The sequence below is a fragment of the Erpetoichthys calabaricus genome, chromosome 3 (assembly GCF_900747795.2).
Source record: "Erpetoichthys calabaricus chromosome 3, fErpCal1.3, whole genome shotgun sequence".
In the NCBI taxonomy this organism is placed as follows: Eukaryota; Metazoa; Chordata; class Cladistia; order Polypteriformes; family Polypteridae; genus Erpetoichthys; species Erpetoichthys calabaricus.
In genome coordinates, this window is record NC_041396.2 from 156623038 (window position 1) to 156640789 (window position 17752).

General features: G+C 36.0%; 1 protein-coding gene across 1 annotated transcript in view; it reads right to left on the minus strand.

Moving 5' to 3' along the window:
• Positions 1–14913, minus strand: part of lgals8a (galectin 8a) — a 44365-nt gene extending 29452 nt beyond the window's left edge. The window contains exons 1-2 of the mRNA XM_028797440.2: positions 14761–14913; positions 1950–2038 (exon numbers count right to left, since the gene is read on the minus strand). Coding sequence (XP_028653273.2) covers positions 1950–2038; positions 14761–14799 — 128 coding nt within the window. The 5' untranslated portion in view covers positions 14800–14913. The remainder of the gene's footprint in view (positions 1–1949; positions 2039–14760) is intronic.
• Positions 14914–17752: the final 2839 nt, after the last annotated feature.

Sequence of the window (17752 nt, forward strand, 5' to 3'; positions counted from 1 at the left end):
ATCCTCAAAGCAACTCTCAAAAGATGTGAAAACAAAGATTGTTCAGTATCATGGTTTAGGGGAAGGCTACAAAAAGCTATCTCAGAGGTTTAAACTGCCAGTTTCAACTATAAGGAATGTAATCGGGAAATGGAAGGCCACAGGCACAGTTACTATTAAACCCAGGTCTGGCAGGCCAAGAAAAATACAGGAGCGGCATATGCACAGGATTGTGAGAATGGTTACAGACAACCCATAGATCACCTCCAAAGACCTGCAAGAACATCTTGCTGCAGATGGTGTATCTGTACATTGTTCTACAATTCAGTGCAATTTGCACAAAGAATACCTGTATGGCAGGGTGATGAGAAAGAAGCCCTTTCTGTACTCGCACCACAAACAGAGTCACTTGATGTATCAAATGCTCATTTAGACAAGCCAGATTCATTTTCGAACAAAGTGCTTTGGACTGATGAGACAAAAACTGAGTTATTTGGTCATAACAAAAAGCGCTTTGCATGGCGGAAGAAGAACACCGCATTCCAAGAAAAACACTTGCTACCTACTGTCAAATTTGGTGGAGGTTCCATCATGCTGTGGGGCTGTGTGGCTAGTTCAGGGACTGGGGCCCTTGTTAAAGTCGAGGGTCAAATGAATTCAACCCAATATCAACAAATTCTTCAGGATATTGTTCAAGCATCACTCACAAAGTTGAAGTTACACAGGGGTTGGATATTCCAACAAGACAATGACCCAAAACACAGTACGAAATCTACAAAGGCATTCATGCAGAGGGAGAAGTACAATGGTCTGGAATGACCGTCACAGTCTCCTGACTTGAATATCATCGAAAATCTATGGGATGATTTGAAGCAGGCTGTCCATGCTCAGCAGCCATCAAATTTAACTGAACTGGAGAGATTGTGTATGGAAGAATGGTCAATACCTCCATCCAGAATCCAGACACTCATCAAAGGCATGTAGAGGCCTTTGCAAAAGGAGGCTCAACTAAGTATTGATGTAATATCTCTGTTGGGGTGCCCAAATGTATGCACCTGTCTAATTTTATTATGATGCATATTGCATATTTTCTGTTAATCCAAAAAACTTAATGTCACTGCTGAAATACTACTATTTCCGTAAGGCATGTCATATATTAAAAGGAAGTTGCTACTTTGAAAGCTCAGCCAATGATAAACAAAAATCCAAAGAATTAAGAGGGGTTCCCAAACTTTTTCATATGTATAAATCATTTTTAACAATAACTACAAAGTCTAAAGAGGTGTGTTTTTTCCCTTGCAGGAATCAGGACTTGCAATTGCTATAACAGGTTTTGTTGAGAAAAGCATTGGCAATTGTGGCTACAAATATAAACAGTCTTGGGAAATGTAACATGAATAGATTGGCACTAATTACGGGTGCTATCACAAAATATGAAAAATATTTATTGGGGACTGTTCTTCAGTATTTAAAAGCCATTTTTTGTAGACAATTATTGTGAGTGTAAGAAAATGCAATTGAATGACCATTAACATTAAAATGAGAGGACATGAAAAGACAAAACTGTCTGGGTACTTTCAAAATGGAGACTAAAAGATATTTTGTTTCACAAAATGTTTCCTCAGAAAGATCAATTGATATACTAGTCTACCAACCACACATTAAGAAAACATTTCCACAAAATGTCAAGTGTTGTAAATGAAGTATTGTGCTACATGCTACAAATATCTAACTTGTTAAAATTTGATATGATGTCAATGGCATTGCAAATTCAATGGTACTTTTAGTTCACTGCACCAGATACAAGAATGATGGAAGAAGTATTAATGCTGCAAATGTTATAATTAGTCTGTATGTCAAAAAGGTGAAATTCCACCATAAGAGCATTATATATTCTAAACAAAACATTAATTCAATGTACTGCTATTGTAAATAAATTAACAGTGCAATGGATACATTTAAAGATTTACCTGTCAGCATCATTAGGTACCTTTCCTTGGATAATTATCATCTCTCCAGGCTTAAATCCACCAAAGATAGTTCCAGTATATGGAATTCTCTGTTGTATACACAAAAAATATGACCATTATAAATAAAAGACACTTTGTGAAACTAGCATAATGACACAGTAAAATGATATGTGTTGTCAATTTTTAAATGCAGAGATTCCCCTCAGCACAGTCAATTAAACCCCACAGAAACATTCCAGTTTTTGAAAAGTTGATGGTAAAAGTAGAAATCACATCAGCCCCAAGATGACTGTCTTCAAAAAAAAAAAAAGTTCTTTTGACATCAAGTTAAATAAAATATCACAAACTATCTTAAAGTTTATATTATGACTGTTGTTACTTAGCTTGACTCGGGAGATTTCCTAAGACAATGGGCCTCAGTTCCAGTGCTGTCAGTTATATCAGTATTTATATCAGAAGTACTATGTAGCTGACTATTCTTTTTTGTATACAATCTTTGTTTTTTTTTAACCAGGGACTAATATTATTAGTACACTGAAGCTATTAGTCTTGAATATGCTACATACAAATAGTCAAGAACAGAAACTTTCTGCAGTAGATCAATTCCAGCTTTTCTCAGTGATTGATTTTGGATTCTGCTAATGATCAATGCAAAACTGAATTTTACAGGAAACAATTCTTTTGGGGCGGCACGATGGCACAGTGGGTAGCGCTGCTGCCTCGCAGTTAGGAGACCCGGGATCGCTTCCCGGGTCCTCCCTGCGTGGAGTTTGCATGTTCTCCCTGTGTCTGTGTGGGTTTCCTCCAGGCGCTCCGGTTTCCTCCCACAGTCCAAAGACATGCAGGTTAGGTGGATTGGTGATTCTAAATAGTGTGTGCTTGGTGTGTGGATGGGTTTGTGTGTGTCCTGCGGTGGGTTGGCACCCTGCCCAGGATTGGTTCCCTGCCTTGTGCCCTGTGTTGGCTGGGTTTGGCTCCAGCAGACCCCCGTGACCCCGTGTTCGGATTCAGCCGGTTGGAAAATGGATGGATGGATGGACAATTCTTTTGAATTCAAACAGGTAATAAGTTAAATAATGGGAGTTTTGGGCATTTAAGTCCAGTTTCTCTGCAACCATGTTCAGGATAAAGCAGGTTTAGAAAATAGATGGATGGGTTATTATTACAAAATGTTAATGATTTTAATTTGTTTACTCAAGTATTATTTTTCATGTCTTTCATCAGTTGTATGTTAAAAACTGACATTTCTTCTTCTGCTGCCATATTCATAATTTGACAGCAAAGTTCTAACATTGAATCATGTTTTACTTTAACTTATTATAAAAAGCAATGACATTTACAGGCCCCACATTTAGTTGTCCTATGCAATGAATTATATATTTGAAATGCTTCTATTCTATACTAAAACACACATATAGCATATCAAAATGCACTCCCCACACCTCCTTAAATGCCAGAAGGGCAGAAATTGAGCAAAGTGGTTTTGAGAATGGAATTTCATGTAAAAAAGCAATTCAATATAAATCTATATTTAAGGGAACTTATCTGTAAGATACCAATGAACAGTTTTTTTGTGTGTTATGAGGAGAACAATATGTGTCTTAAGATGTTCAGTACAACATTCCACCAAAATGTGAGTCAAAGTAATACTCATATTGTTACTTGGCAGGAGGCATAAAACACACTAATTTATAACCACCTCAATTTCAGTAGCTGTTACAGATCTATTAGAATAAAGTCAGTAAATGTTTGCTTATAGTGTATGAGACGAAATACCAACATACGTTGTATGTATTATTGAGACCTGAGCGAGAAAACACTGGCAAAGTGAATAAAGTTTGTTTACTATTTATTAATAAAACAGACAGTGTATTCATTTCAGAACGCAGTGTAAGTTGCAAACAGCACCCTATACAAAATAAAATAGTTTAGAGAACTTTATGTACGCTTACTCTAGGTGCTGGAATTTTTGTTTACCCTAGGCGAGACTGTATATATCAAGCCTTTACATGCGAGTTTTAAGGCTATGCAAGACTTACTTGGATCCATAGCGTGCAGTTTAGGGTATAATAAATGGGGGTTTCCCCCTTGGACTGTGAACTGTGTACCGTGTCCATCCCCTTTCTCTTCTGAGCTGCGCAAGCGCTCAGTCGCGACTTGTTTTGGGCTTGAAGAATCCACATCCTCCTCTATATCTCTCTCCCTCCCTGGAAGCTGGACTCAACGTGCATAAGGTAACCACATCTGACTTCAGTTTCACTGAACCTTCCTTCTTCCACTTCAGAGCTCATGCCTCACATCATCCTGTTTCTTTTCCTTTGTCATGACACCTCTCCTTATTCACTTGTCTGTCCACACTAATGGTGAGTGGTGCTGTTGGCATACAACTGCGGCCTGTCTGCGCTGAGCAGAAAAAAAGATGGGGTGCCTTTAAATAACCCATTTGCTACAGCATTTTTATTGACAAATATCAACAAATTTTAAAAAAAACGTGTTGGCTAATTTTCTTTTTTCTATAAGGTCACCAAATTTCAATCAAATCAGTCAAAGTGTTTTTGAGAGTTTTTCTATTGCTTTGGAGGGGGGGATCCGGATTATCCCGAAATATTGAAATGTCGTTTCTTAGCGGATACAAATTGACCTATATCCTGCAAAATTTCAGATATTTAACTAGTGATTTTGTTGATAAGTGAGTGAATAAGTGAGTCAGTCAGCTTTGCATTCTATTATTATTACCACGCTTCTTTTAACTTCACCTGTTTGTTGTCTGGTACAGATCTTGTAATCGATATTTAATCCACTTCCTATTGTCCAAATGACTTGAAATTTTGCACACTTACTCACTTCCGATGACAATACATGAATCAATAATCAGTTTCACTAATTGATCAATTAATCCATGTTAATTAAGAAATGAAATTTTCATATGAAGAATAGTTCAAGATTTCACCAATAGACACTAGTAACAGACAGAGATATTAAAGGAAGTGTTAAAATATTGATTACAAAATTATACTAAAACAAACCCAAGACTAAAAAGTTAAAAATAATATATATATATATATATATATATATATATATATATATATATATATATATATATATATATATAAAATACTTTTTAAAAACCACGCTTATATTGAGTTAAAAAGTGTACTAAAATGTAAAAAATAAGTCTCTCATACATCACGTGTAAAATAAAAGCGTGGGTGTTTTTCATCAATCAACATTCAAAAAACACTTCTTAAAATCTTAGCAAAAGCACCCACCTTTTATTTTACGAGTGACTAATGAGAGACTTATTTTTTACTTTTTAGTACACTTTTTAACTTAATATATGCACAGTTTTTAAAAAGTATTTTATATATATATATATATATATATATATATATATATATATATATTTATAGCTATAAAATGACTAACTATATGACTATAAGAAATGGCAAATTATTTTAAAATATAATCATGAATAGTTTATTTTTAGTAATAAATTATGAAAAAAATCAGTGCATTAATTTCAAAAAGATTTCTTCTACAGTATTCATTTTGTAAGTGGTCAACAAGTAGCTCCTGCATATTAATAAAGGTAAAATAAAAACTCCTAGCATTAGTGGTTTATAGTGTATATTTATTGCTTCATAACCAAGTTAACATGAATGCCAAAAACTGCAAAATCAAATGCTGTGCTATTGTTCAGTTTCTAAAAGTAGAGAACAACAGTCTATCCTCAGGTATGAGATGGGCTACAAAATCTCATAAAGAGGACCGAATGTTAGGTCAGCATTTTGACACTGAGGACATTGATGACAAAAGAATGGACAATCAAAGGGTGACAGTATATAAGATAAGAAACACATAAGGAATATTTGTATGTCAAATAAATTCATTCTTTATGTAAAATTAAATATGACCAAGAAATGAAGCAACACTGCATCTTATGTTCTGAGGAAATATCTCAAGCAAATGAATTTGGAGATGAAGAAATGTACAATGCATTTCATAACTGGGCATACAAGCTGGCAACATTACTATGACAGAGAGCCCTAACAACTACTGAAGCAATAGCAGCATGGTTGACTTTGCAACAAGTAAGAAAGAGTGTTTACCAAATAAATATGTGTGGGAAATTTATACATTACAAATATGAATTTGTGGGAATTATTAACTTTGTGTGTGAATTTCAAGCCCTGATGTTAATTACATGCATCGAAAGGATGCACAATTAATTAAATCATATCTACACTGTTACTATTAATAAACTTGGATTTCTTTAGTGTTCCTTTATTAACAATGTGTGAAGTGCAGTCAAATTAACCAGATTTAATTAATCACAGAAGTTGTTAACACATTTTTCGCACAAATTACTGCCGATTAATCAGCAACCTTACTTATAATGGTCAAAGCAGCAAGAGCTAATGGATATCAACAGCTGCTACAAAATAATGATTCGAATCGCTTATTGTTCTTACAATATTATGTCCTGAATCTAAGAAAGTTCTGTCACTTTACTTTTTGTACACCTATATTACTCACTCCAGTATCTCAGTTTCTTGCTTTCTCTTTACTTTGTTTGCTTACTGCTTCACTGTAACCTCACTGTTGCTTCAAAGTCTGTGTTACAAAAGGTGCAACTGCTAGTGTGAGAACACTTATTGGGTGTGTTGCAAGACCATTCAAAATGAGGATGACCACTGAGGAAGAGTTTCAAAACTCATTTTAACTGGGTCTGTCAGAGGTCACTTTGTTATAACACTTGATAAGATTCAGTTGTGCAAATATCTGCCACACAGTTTAACAAAAAAGCTCTGCTGAAATCTTGTTTATTTTTCAGTAAAGCACACTGTGATTGCAGTTGGGGCTAAGGAGGGATCAAGCCAGGGCTTAAAAAATAAAAAAATATATATTAGTATTTAAACAGTTTAACTACAAACTTTTAAATGTGTTACATTCATATCCCTAATAAAACAGCTTCAAGAACATTCGAATAACTGTATTACAGTTACAGTGGAGTAAAAATAAAACTTGTTTACACTTATTGGAGCTTCTCTTCACAGGTCAGGCACAGAACATTTTGATTATCCCTTGTAGTTAAGGTGGCATTAGCAATCCTAATCTTGTCTAAAAACCCACAATGACTCAACATATTAGTATCAGTTTACCAACAGTACTCAGTTTATCCAGATTTGCCACATTCAGAGTCAACAATGATAATTTCTTGCACTCGCCACCATGATGTATTTGTTGATTCCTAATCAATATTTTTTAAGATCGTTGGGTATGTGGAAAGGCTCATTTCTAAGTATAAAGAAGTACTGCCAAGCAACAAGTACTAGTCATTAACAGAAAACAAGTGTAATGTATAACAATCTAAAGTTGAACATTAAACTCAACTTCAATCCATCTTTTGTCATAGAAATCTTATTGTTATTCATAAATAATGTTTTCTGGATTCAAAACTTTAACGAAACTCATATTTATTGCATTTTTCTGTATTGCAACACCATATCCTTTGTAAGTTATTTGGCATGGCCGTCTCATATACCCACGTTTTGCGTTTGAATTCAGACCCCAATTGTTGTGTGTGTTTAATGTTACAAGTTCTTCCCATGTCCATGTGAGGTCTTCTCTGGGTAATGTGGCTTTCCTTTTATATTTCAGAGATGAGTGTGTTAGATTAATATGCATTTCTAAACTCCTTTCAGGTGTTTCCAAATGAAGCTGATGTTAATAACAGATTTGAAAAAAAGGACTTGAATCACTGGAAAGAAAACATCAGCAAGTTGGAATAAGCCATTCAAATTATACTCTCCTCTTGATCAAGTGAACCAAACACTCAATATCACCAACACACTGTTTTACCAAAAGAAAAAGACATCATGGCAACACCAACAATTTAAGCACTGGCACTTGATAGAATATACCTTTGTATGTGCCAGAAATTAGAAAGTGGTCTGTATCACATACACTACAGTATGTCAGGAAATAACAACTGTTGAACTAATCATACACTTATGCACTTGGTCATGTTCATCAAAATGACTCTTAAATGGCAGCTACATAAGAAGCATATCAATGGAAAATCAACCAAAGCTGTGTATAGCCAGAGCAGCCACAAACCTGTACCCTTTACACTTAAGGATGGAGGTAATTGAACTAAGAGAGAGAGGCCATTAATGTTCATTGGAAAAAAGCACTTCAATGATCTTCTCAACCAGAACTCCGTTAGTGGCAAGAGTGTTTTCAATTCTATCCCACAACACTCACTTTGAGACAAGCAAGAAATTCATCCAACTAATTAACGTACTGAATATTTGGTCACTGAAAAAAATTAATCAAAAATAGCAAAAAAATGACACACATTTGGTATTCAAACCAAATACTGTAAGTAAAAATGCCATATTTTTTGCCAAATATGTGACGCTGTTTCTGTTGCTCTCCTGCGCTGGATATGGGTGGTGCTTTCAAATAGCTCCTCCCGTTTAATAGGGAATGAGTGATATGTCGCACTGCCTTGCATTGTGGGCTGTGGACGTCACCTTTAGAGAATTGTACTAGATTTGTTTACAATAAGGAACACACAGTAGTGACATACTACAAGAAACCATTATGCTTTTACAAAAGCAAATAATCAAAGGGGCAAATTGAACTGGTACAAAAAGCAACACTATTTAAGTTTGGCTAACTAAACAATATAGATGAGTATGGTTTGCTCACATTTATGATTAGGTATCGCACTAAAGTAAGGCCGCTCACATTTTGTTACCTTTTTATTTATTCATCCATTCAATTATCTATTTTCAGATCATTTTAATTATATCCTTTTTGAAAATTCTGGATTCCGCAAAAAAAACTATTTTTTTCATCAACTTGAAGTTTTATGATTCAATTTAATTACAATGCATTACACAAAAATAAGACTGATTTCATATCGGACTTATGCAAAGGCACAAAACCAGTTTTAAAAAGTACTGGTCCAGTGTATTCTGAAATGTTGGCTTTCTCTTCAGCCACAAATCTTCACTTCAGTGCCGCCCTACCTCCAACCCTGTTGAGACATAGACAGCCAGCAAACATGAATGAAAACAAAGCTCCAGGTGCTAATGACATCCCTTCAGAAATCTTAAAGAATGGGTGAGAAGAATTCACATCCCACTTTCACACCCTGATGCTGCGGTTTAGGGACGCTGTGATCATGATCATCTTCAATAAAGAAGACAAATGTAGAAGCTACAGAGGAATCACCCTGTTGTCCACTGCAAAGAAATATCACGTCGATAATCTTCCTAAACTATCATCATCCCCTTCCAGAATCTCAGTCTTCATTCAAGCCTTCCAATGGAACCACTAGCATGATCTACATTGCTCATTAGCTTGAAAACAAATGTCAAGGACACCACCAACTTCTCTAAATGGCATTCTCTAACCTAACAGAAGCTTCTGACTCTGTCCACAGAGTTCTGCTATGAAACATTCTTCTGAAGTATGGGTGCCAGCTGAAATTTGCCAACATTCTTTCTTACTCCGTGACAACATGTAAGTAATGATTTTCAAAAACTGACATACAGTATCACTGACCTATTTGAAAGTAAGACTGCAGTGAAACAGTTTCCTCTTCTTGATTTTTCTGGCAGTTACAGTATGCTCCATCTGATTAGGATCAAGATTGTGACTGGACTGAAGCTAATCCACCAGATAGGTGGCAACCTGTTTGACCCTTACAGTCCAAGGCTAACACAACCTTGACTTGAGTTGCTGAACTCCAGCATGCGGGCAATACTGATGTGTGCTCACTCAGAAGCATACCTTAGAGCTATTACTAATATCTTTACCAAAGCACACAAGAAAATGGAACTTGCACTCAGCACTCAGAAGTTGAAGACCCTCCATCAGCAAGCTCCAAATTAACAGTCTCCAACTCTGATAACCTAGTGACATGATGCAACACTGGAAAATGTTGAGCATTTTCCATACCTAAGAAGCCACCTGTCACAGAAGAGTAACACTCATGAAGAAATCCAGCATCACCTCAAATGCACAAGCAATGGCTTTAGTCTGTTGATGAAGTGGATTTTTGGGGATCACTACATCAAAAATAAAGCCACATTAAAGGTTTACCCAGCAGTAGTAACTCCCACCCTCCTATAAGGAGATAAAATATGGGCAAGCACTGGACAGCACATCAAGATATTGGAGCAGTATCATTTAATTTGCTTGTGAAGATCCTTCAAATTTGCAAGGAAAGTAGGCACACCAACAATAGTGTCTTGTCTCAAGAGAACAGCATGAGCATAAAATCAATGACCATTCAATTATGTTACATTAATGCTTGATACTAGACTCCCAAAGCAAGTTTTCTTCTAAACTCAGGCACTGAAAGCACTCCACTGGAAGGCAGAAATATATGATTCAAGGATGTCATCAACACTAACACCAACTCTTTGGAGACCACTGCCCTTTGTCAAACTAGATGGAGAAGAGTTTATGTCAATGTCTGTAGTAATTTGAAGCTGTCTAACAGCAAAAGGAAGAATGATGAGAACAAGAGAAACTTTCTGCCATGGCAGAAATTAGCAACCTGGAATTATTCCTACATATTGGAAACAAATGTCCAAATTGTGGCAGAGTGAATATATTTCAGAATTTCTCATTAGCCATCTACAGACCCACAAACTTTTGATTCCCCTGAAAGCAAACCTTCCTTGACTGAAAGGGATTACTTATGAGGAAGGACTTTTAATATTTAATTTAACGGTTTATTATCGTGCATATTTGAGGAAGTTCACAAATAAGGACTTTAGTATACTTCCGAGCATATGGTAGGGCGGAGTGGTAACGCTGATGATAGGGATCTGGTCTGGCAGTTGAAAGGTTGTCGGATCGAATTTCATAAATGCTAGAAGTGACTCTACTCTGCTGGGCCCTTCAGCAAGGTCCTTAATCTTCAATTGCTTCATACTAGGTATGACCTTAATCTTCACCCAGCCCTGCAACTCCAATTTACAGGGAACACTTAGGGGTTGGTGGCAGGATTGGCACTCCAGCCGCCGCAAAAAAACTCACACTGTTCCAGTGGGTGCTGAGGTGTCACACACTGCACTCGGGCCCCAATCCAAGTGGTTCGTCATGTGGTGGGTGTGGTGACGCGTATCAGCATCATTAATCATCATTAAGAGACAATATTTGGTAATTTGAACATCAGTAGAACTTTCAGTTAAAGCAAAAAGGTGAAAGCAAATGAACAATTCATGATATTCTGATTTTGTGTGCTGCTTCTGAAAATCCGCAAATGATGAAACTGCTTAAAACAAGCCTATGGGTAAACCAGAAGAAATCCCAGGAGAAAAAAAAAATTACAAATGAGCACATGCTGGTGACAAATTATGGTTCCAAAATTGTTTCAATGAAATGTATATTCAATCTGCATATTGCAACCCTTAGTAATTCACTTAAAGACAAGAGCTTGGCAATCATTATGAATGGTTACTGACACTCATTATTGGTTTCCTTTCTCTATATGCTGCTGTAGCACAATGTCTGCCCATAGAAAGTGACACCAGCAATATTGGAAAACTTAGGATTTAACTGAATGCGTTCTGCTTTTGAAACTGTATTCAAGTGTTAGGAGAATTTCTAGAGATACTGTACCACTTGTAACTCCTCACTTGTCCACTTTTAATATGCTCACCTAAATTTCTGGTTGGTGTTTCGGAAGAATTACAAATCAGCTGTTGATTTGCTACTTGATCTCCAAAAAAGAAATGTCTAACTTAATAAGTAAACTAAACATAATGGGCACATTGCTTCTTTTTCAATATGAGCAAAAAATATGATAATTTCTGCTAACCAGGTTTTTACCTTATACTATTGAATGAGATGAGAAGCCTTGTTTTCTCAGAATTGTCACACTAGGAGATACCACTTCAAAAGATTTTCATATAAACTTTCCTACTAAGAAACTTGTATTTCAAGTTTGTCACATGACAAGTGAAGGCAGCATTATTAGACCCTTCAGAATGCATGTACAGTATTTTAGAAAAGCCGAAGGGGAGGGCAGACAGTTTGCCTGGCTCATCACAACTTGTGATTTTGTTTATTACAACCTAATACAGACATCCCATGGTTTGTTTTCTCTGAAATGCTGTAAAATGAAGTTTTAGTTTCTCCCCTTAGTTGTCAAATGGTCATTCCTCAGTTATAATGTTTATAGGACTTTACATTGTCATAGTTACTTTATGACCATCACTGACATTTATTCAAATTTATTGTGTGTTTAAGGCAATTTGTGTGCTAATGTATATTAATATGGTATTATGTAATACTGTTAATGAATTATACTTGTAATTATGTGTATGTGCTCCAAGCCTGTACACAGTGAAGGGTAATAAACAAAATATAAATTTAATTAAACTGATAAATGTTTCTTGTGTACAAGTAAAGGAATATGAAAGATGTTCACAATATTTACTACTAGACTACTAAGCACTGTTGTAAGTCGCTCTGGATAAGAGCGTCTGCTAAATGACGTAAATGTAAATGTAAATGTAAATGTACAAGTATGAAGACTTTGAAAGCTTAGTTTCCTAACAGAATAAATTTAAACATGTTCTAAATGATGCTGTTATCTATAAGATTGGTATTTAAAATGAACCCCAAGTATATGGATGCATAAACAAAACTATAAATTCTAAGAACATGATAAAATTTATACATGAAACAAAATGATTAACTTTGTGGAATGACGTAGCAATAAAGAATAAACTAAACAAGAAGACAAAGAGAACATGCAGACTTAACACAGAATGCCACTATGCTGCTTCTAAAGCAGGCATCACACTGTGAGTTCTCGTTTGATTTCCACTTGCATCCTTCATTTATAAAATGTAAGAAATCTAAACAGACCCTACAAATCTCTTCGACTGGTTATGATAAAAATCAAACTTATATGTGGGCCCCTGTGTCAGCAAATGAGTGCTCAATAGGAAGTACAGTATGATGCCCACAGGCAGGGAAGAACAAAAGAGGTTGCAAGGAAAGTGAGTGTTTTAGGCTATGCCAACAGAGGAAAGAATTGTCAAAGTTTGGAGCCAGCGTAGCCACCTTTACTGTGTTTCATGTTCACTTCTGTGCAGTGCTCCTCTCCTTATTACAGCATGCTCCACACTGACTGCCTGCCATAATGAGGTGATGTGGACCTATTATGACATAAAACGAGACAAGTTGGAACTTTGATGAAAAGTCATGAAATCATCTTTTAATCAGTTGCTCCTAGCAATTCCTTCCTAGTCATACAATATGACACCCTCTGAAGAAGTAAGATTGCTCTCTGATCAGAAGTTCAGAAGTCATGTTAAGTCCTTAGTGTGACACCAGCTCAATAAAGCTATGGCTTTTAGCACTTTTTAAGGAAGGGTTATCTTAACAAATGACACAGAATGAATAGGTTCTTCAATTTACCAACTTTTAAGGCTTAACTGAAAGGAGATCATTATGCACTTAACTACAGAAATGGTTCTAAATAAGGAATAATTATAAAATGTATGAAGAGAATTTTGCACATAAAGGGAAATGATGACAGGTCTGCTTTTAACCAAAAAAAAGAAGATTTTAAATGTTTGTCTACAATAAAAAAGTGGACTCAAAAATGGATGGGGTAAAAGTTTAATCATATGGTCTGCATTTGGGCAGGCAGGCAGTATGGCACAGTGGTTAAGGCTTTGGACTTCAAACCCTGAGGCTGTGGGTCCAAATCCTGACACTCTGTGACCCTGTGTAAGTCACTTCACCCACCTGTGCTCCAATAGGAAAGGCAAAAGAAATGTAACCAATTGTATCTGAAATGTTGTAGGTCACATTGTATAAATGTGTCAACCAAATAAATAAATTTAACATCTGTAAAGTTTGTTAGTAATATAAAACATTTTAGCATTTTCCTCTTGGAAAAGTGCTTAAACTATCGAAGGGTGGAATTTCAGCTTATTAATCAAAAAAAGTCAATAAGGATAAAACATACAAACGTATGTACTTAAACGTTTTGAAGAAAGATGAACCGTTATCATTGTAACCTCAATGAACTTTGTTCTCTTAATATACCAAACATTTGGGACTATTTGACAATAACACATTGAATGTAAATCCTAGACTCCAGATTGAATTCTTAAACCCTATTCCCATAACTGATCATTCTCAAACTCGTTTAATCGAATTCTGGTCAGAGAGGACCCACAGCACAGGGAACAAGGCAGGAAACGACCCTGCACTAGACACCATTCTACAATGGAATAAACAGATAATTTGAAAAGAAAACTGCTCCACATGGCTAGTACAGTCAATACAAAATGACTGAACTTACTTGAAAACTACAAAGACTTGACAGACTATGCTATAGTATTTATACTGCACACCTGAAAGGGAAAAAATAACAGACAGCTTAAAAGTGAAACTAAATCTGGTGACTTTAACAGTCTCTGTTTTATGTACCCCAATGACAATCTGTGACTATTATATGAAACGAATCTCTACTCGTGCAATACGGAACGCACGACGCTCATATTTTTTCACGATTTTCCGAGATCACACTGTAAACTTTATATGAAATAATGTTCACCTACTATTTTCTATCAATATCACTAATTTTGGCTTTATTGCAAATAAGGAAATAATATAAACTGCACACTTACTCGTACACAAAAAGCTGGTCAAATAGTAACTCGTTTCAAAAATCATTTCACACCGAAACATGTAAAGTCAGCACATTTTTGTTAAAGGTGTAATGACATGAAATGGCATATGAAACATTTTAGACACTTACCGGGTTCAAAATTGTTCGAGCTGGACTTAATGCTGACATTTTAATGACAGCTTCAAGCACGATTCCAAAGATTAACCCGCAGTTCGCTTTAGCGCAGATCTTCTGTCATCAACGACTTTCACTTCCTGTCTTTCTATGAAAGGGGCGGAGTCCATTCGGTCTAGAAAAAATCAGAGTGGACGGCAAAGCATCTTGTGTGTTACATCACGAAACACGTGAGCATGCGGGATTGCAGTTCGGGTCTGAGTTCCATTGCATAATTTTCTGTAAGTTTAAGTAAAATGATTTCAGTTGTCTCTAAAACTTGTTATTTTCACGTTTCTCATAAAGTTCTGTACTGTAACCTTTTTATTTTTACTTTCAACCTGGAAACAATCTTAATTATGTGTTGGAGCCCCGTCCGCCCTGTTCCCTGCTTTGCTCATGATTTTAAAGCCCTCTGCAACCCTGTATTGAACGGTTTTTCAGATTTTATGTTACTTTTCGCATTGCAAATAAACACTATCAGAGTCATTCCTTACCTGAATGCGTTGAAAGGGGTGTTTCACTGGTTAGGTTATATTAGCTTTCCATATTCTACATGTTTAATGTTTTAGTTATGCATTGGGCCAATTGCATCACCTTTCAGTGTACACGGTACATAAATGCGCTATTAAACCCGCTAAATCCAATTCGGGGTTGCAGGGTCTGTCTTTGGAGATGTAACAAGAACTTGCGGACTGCAGACAGGTAATACGCATTCGAACTCGGGACGTTGGTCCATTGAAGCAGCAGCATTAACCACTTAGTGCTTTATAAAAAGATAAAAAAGTAAGTTTGGAAGGACATGTTACAGTAACTTTCATCAGCTAAATAAAAACTGGGAAAACCCAACAAATAGCAGAGCACTGTAGTTAACTGAGGTCATCAATCATTGTTCTCATTATTTAGAATCCCATGATCATAATATACACCTCACCAACATTTGATTTACCATAAAAATTCATTTTTCTGATATTGGGACAATAGGTTTAATTAACTTTTAGTAAAACACATTTTGAGCATGACTGTTTAATACTGCTGCCTCAAGCGCAGAAGCTTGAGATAAGTGCAGCCCAGTCTATCACTGCTTGATCAAATATTCCACATATTCTATATGTCTGTGTCATTTTTTTTCTCTGGTTTTCCTCCCACATCCAAAACATATTTTAGGTTAATTACCACAGTATGAGTGAGAGTCAGGGCCATCTTAACATATTGGCACAATGGGCATTGGCTGGGGGCCTGATGTTTCTGATGCCTATGTATGTTTCTGTTTTGCTATCAAAACCGGGCCCCAGCGCACTACTTTGCCCAGGGGCCCAATGATGCTGTTAAGATGACCCTGGTGAGAGTGTCACGGCAGCCAGGGTTAGGTCTTACTTTGTCTTCAGGGCTACTGGAAAAGGCTGTGGCCCTCCATGATACTGCTTTGGATTAAATAGGTTAAGGGATGTATAAATAGAAATTTTGTGCAGTTGCCACAAAGCCTTATAAAGAAGGACATGCCTATAGGTACAGAGATTAATATCAAAATAGCATCTTATTTAAAAGAATTCCTCAGATAAGTAAGGAGTTAAGAGAGAAATTATACAAAGAAAGGCAAATGTGTAATGCATAAAAGACAAATAACTCCAGCACTAGCCTTGGGATTCATAGACATTTAAGAACATATAACTACATGGTTAAACAAGCTGTCAGAGATGTCGAAGGTCAGTTAGAGAGTAACAATACTGAAAATGCAAAAGTTGATGTTACATTGTTTTAGCAGTTAGAGAACATTTAGGGAGGTGGTGAAGTGTGCTAAAAACAGCAAGGTTTATATAAAATATTCAGAAAAGGAAGCAACAAATACTCTTAAGTTTATATATTTTTTCAGTTTTCACTTTTCAGAAGCATCTAAGTAACTTTAGGGAATATTAATAAAGTAGTAAATGATTTGGATTTATATGTAGATAGAGAGATATGTGCTACTTTTGTTATGTTTTTATTATCAGTATTTTATTCAGTCTTTTGTTAAAAAGAGTGAAATCACATATAACATGAATTGAGTAATATTTACTAGTACATAAGTACAATGTATGCTGTATATACAGTGTATATAAATATTGTGTGTGTGTATGTGTATAGATATGTAAATAGATAAGGCAGAAACGTGAAAAGTGCTGGAATCACAGCTAAGAATCCATAATTACTGTAATCAGCAAAGCTAAAAAATAATGAAAAATAATGAATGAAGGAAAAATAGTGGAAAGTTGCACCCAGTCATTACAGCTATGCTTCCTTCAGCATGCTCTGGTCAAATGATACTGGTCTTCTTTTGTGAGGTAATTTATAGTCCTTGGACTAAAATGGGAGGAATAGGTTGGCAGGAGCAGAAGTGACGCCAGATTTCTTTGGGCATTACTACCTCTTACCTGGGAAAGGAGGGGAAATGTTTGAGGTAGAAGTACACCCCTCTTTCTCAAGCACTCTGTGTTCCTGTTTGGCACTTACCAGACTCACACGTTTGAGAATATATATCTATATGAGTGTGTGTGGGATCAGAGTTCAGAGTTTTAGAAAACGTTGTGTAGATGAATGGAAATTCGCTTGAGTACAGATATTTCTGTACACTTCCAGATATAATTATTCCAGCAATGAAAATCATTGCGTGCCTGGAAAAGCAGTAAAACACAAAAGTTGGCAAATATTATCCATTTATATACATAGTCTAACCCTAGTAACATTTTGTCAGTTAGTTTAAAATGTATTGCAAATATCCCATTTCATTTTCAAATCCACTTAATCCAATGAGGGTTTTGTGGAGTCAGTGTATATCTTGATAGCAAGGTCAGAAATATCCCATGACAGTGCATTAGTTAATCACAGGGCCCACTTGCATACTCATACTCATGGACCAATGTATTGTCACCAGTTAATCTAATCTGCAAGTCTTTGTGGATATGGGAGGAAAATCCACACAGGCACAGTG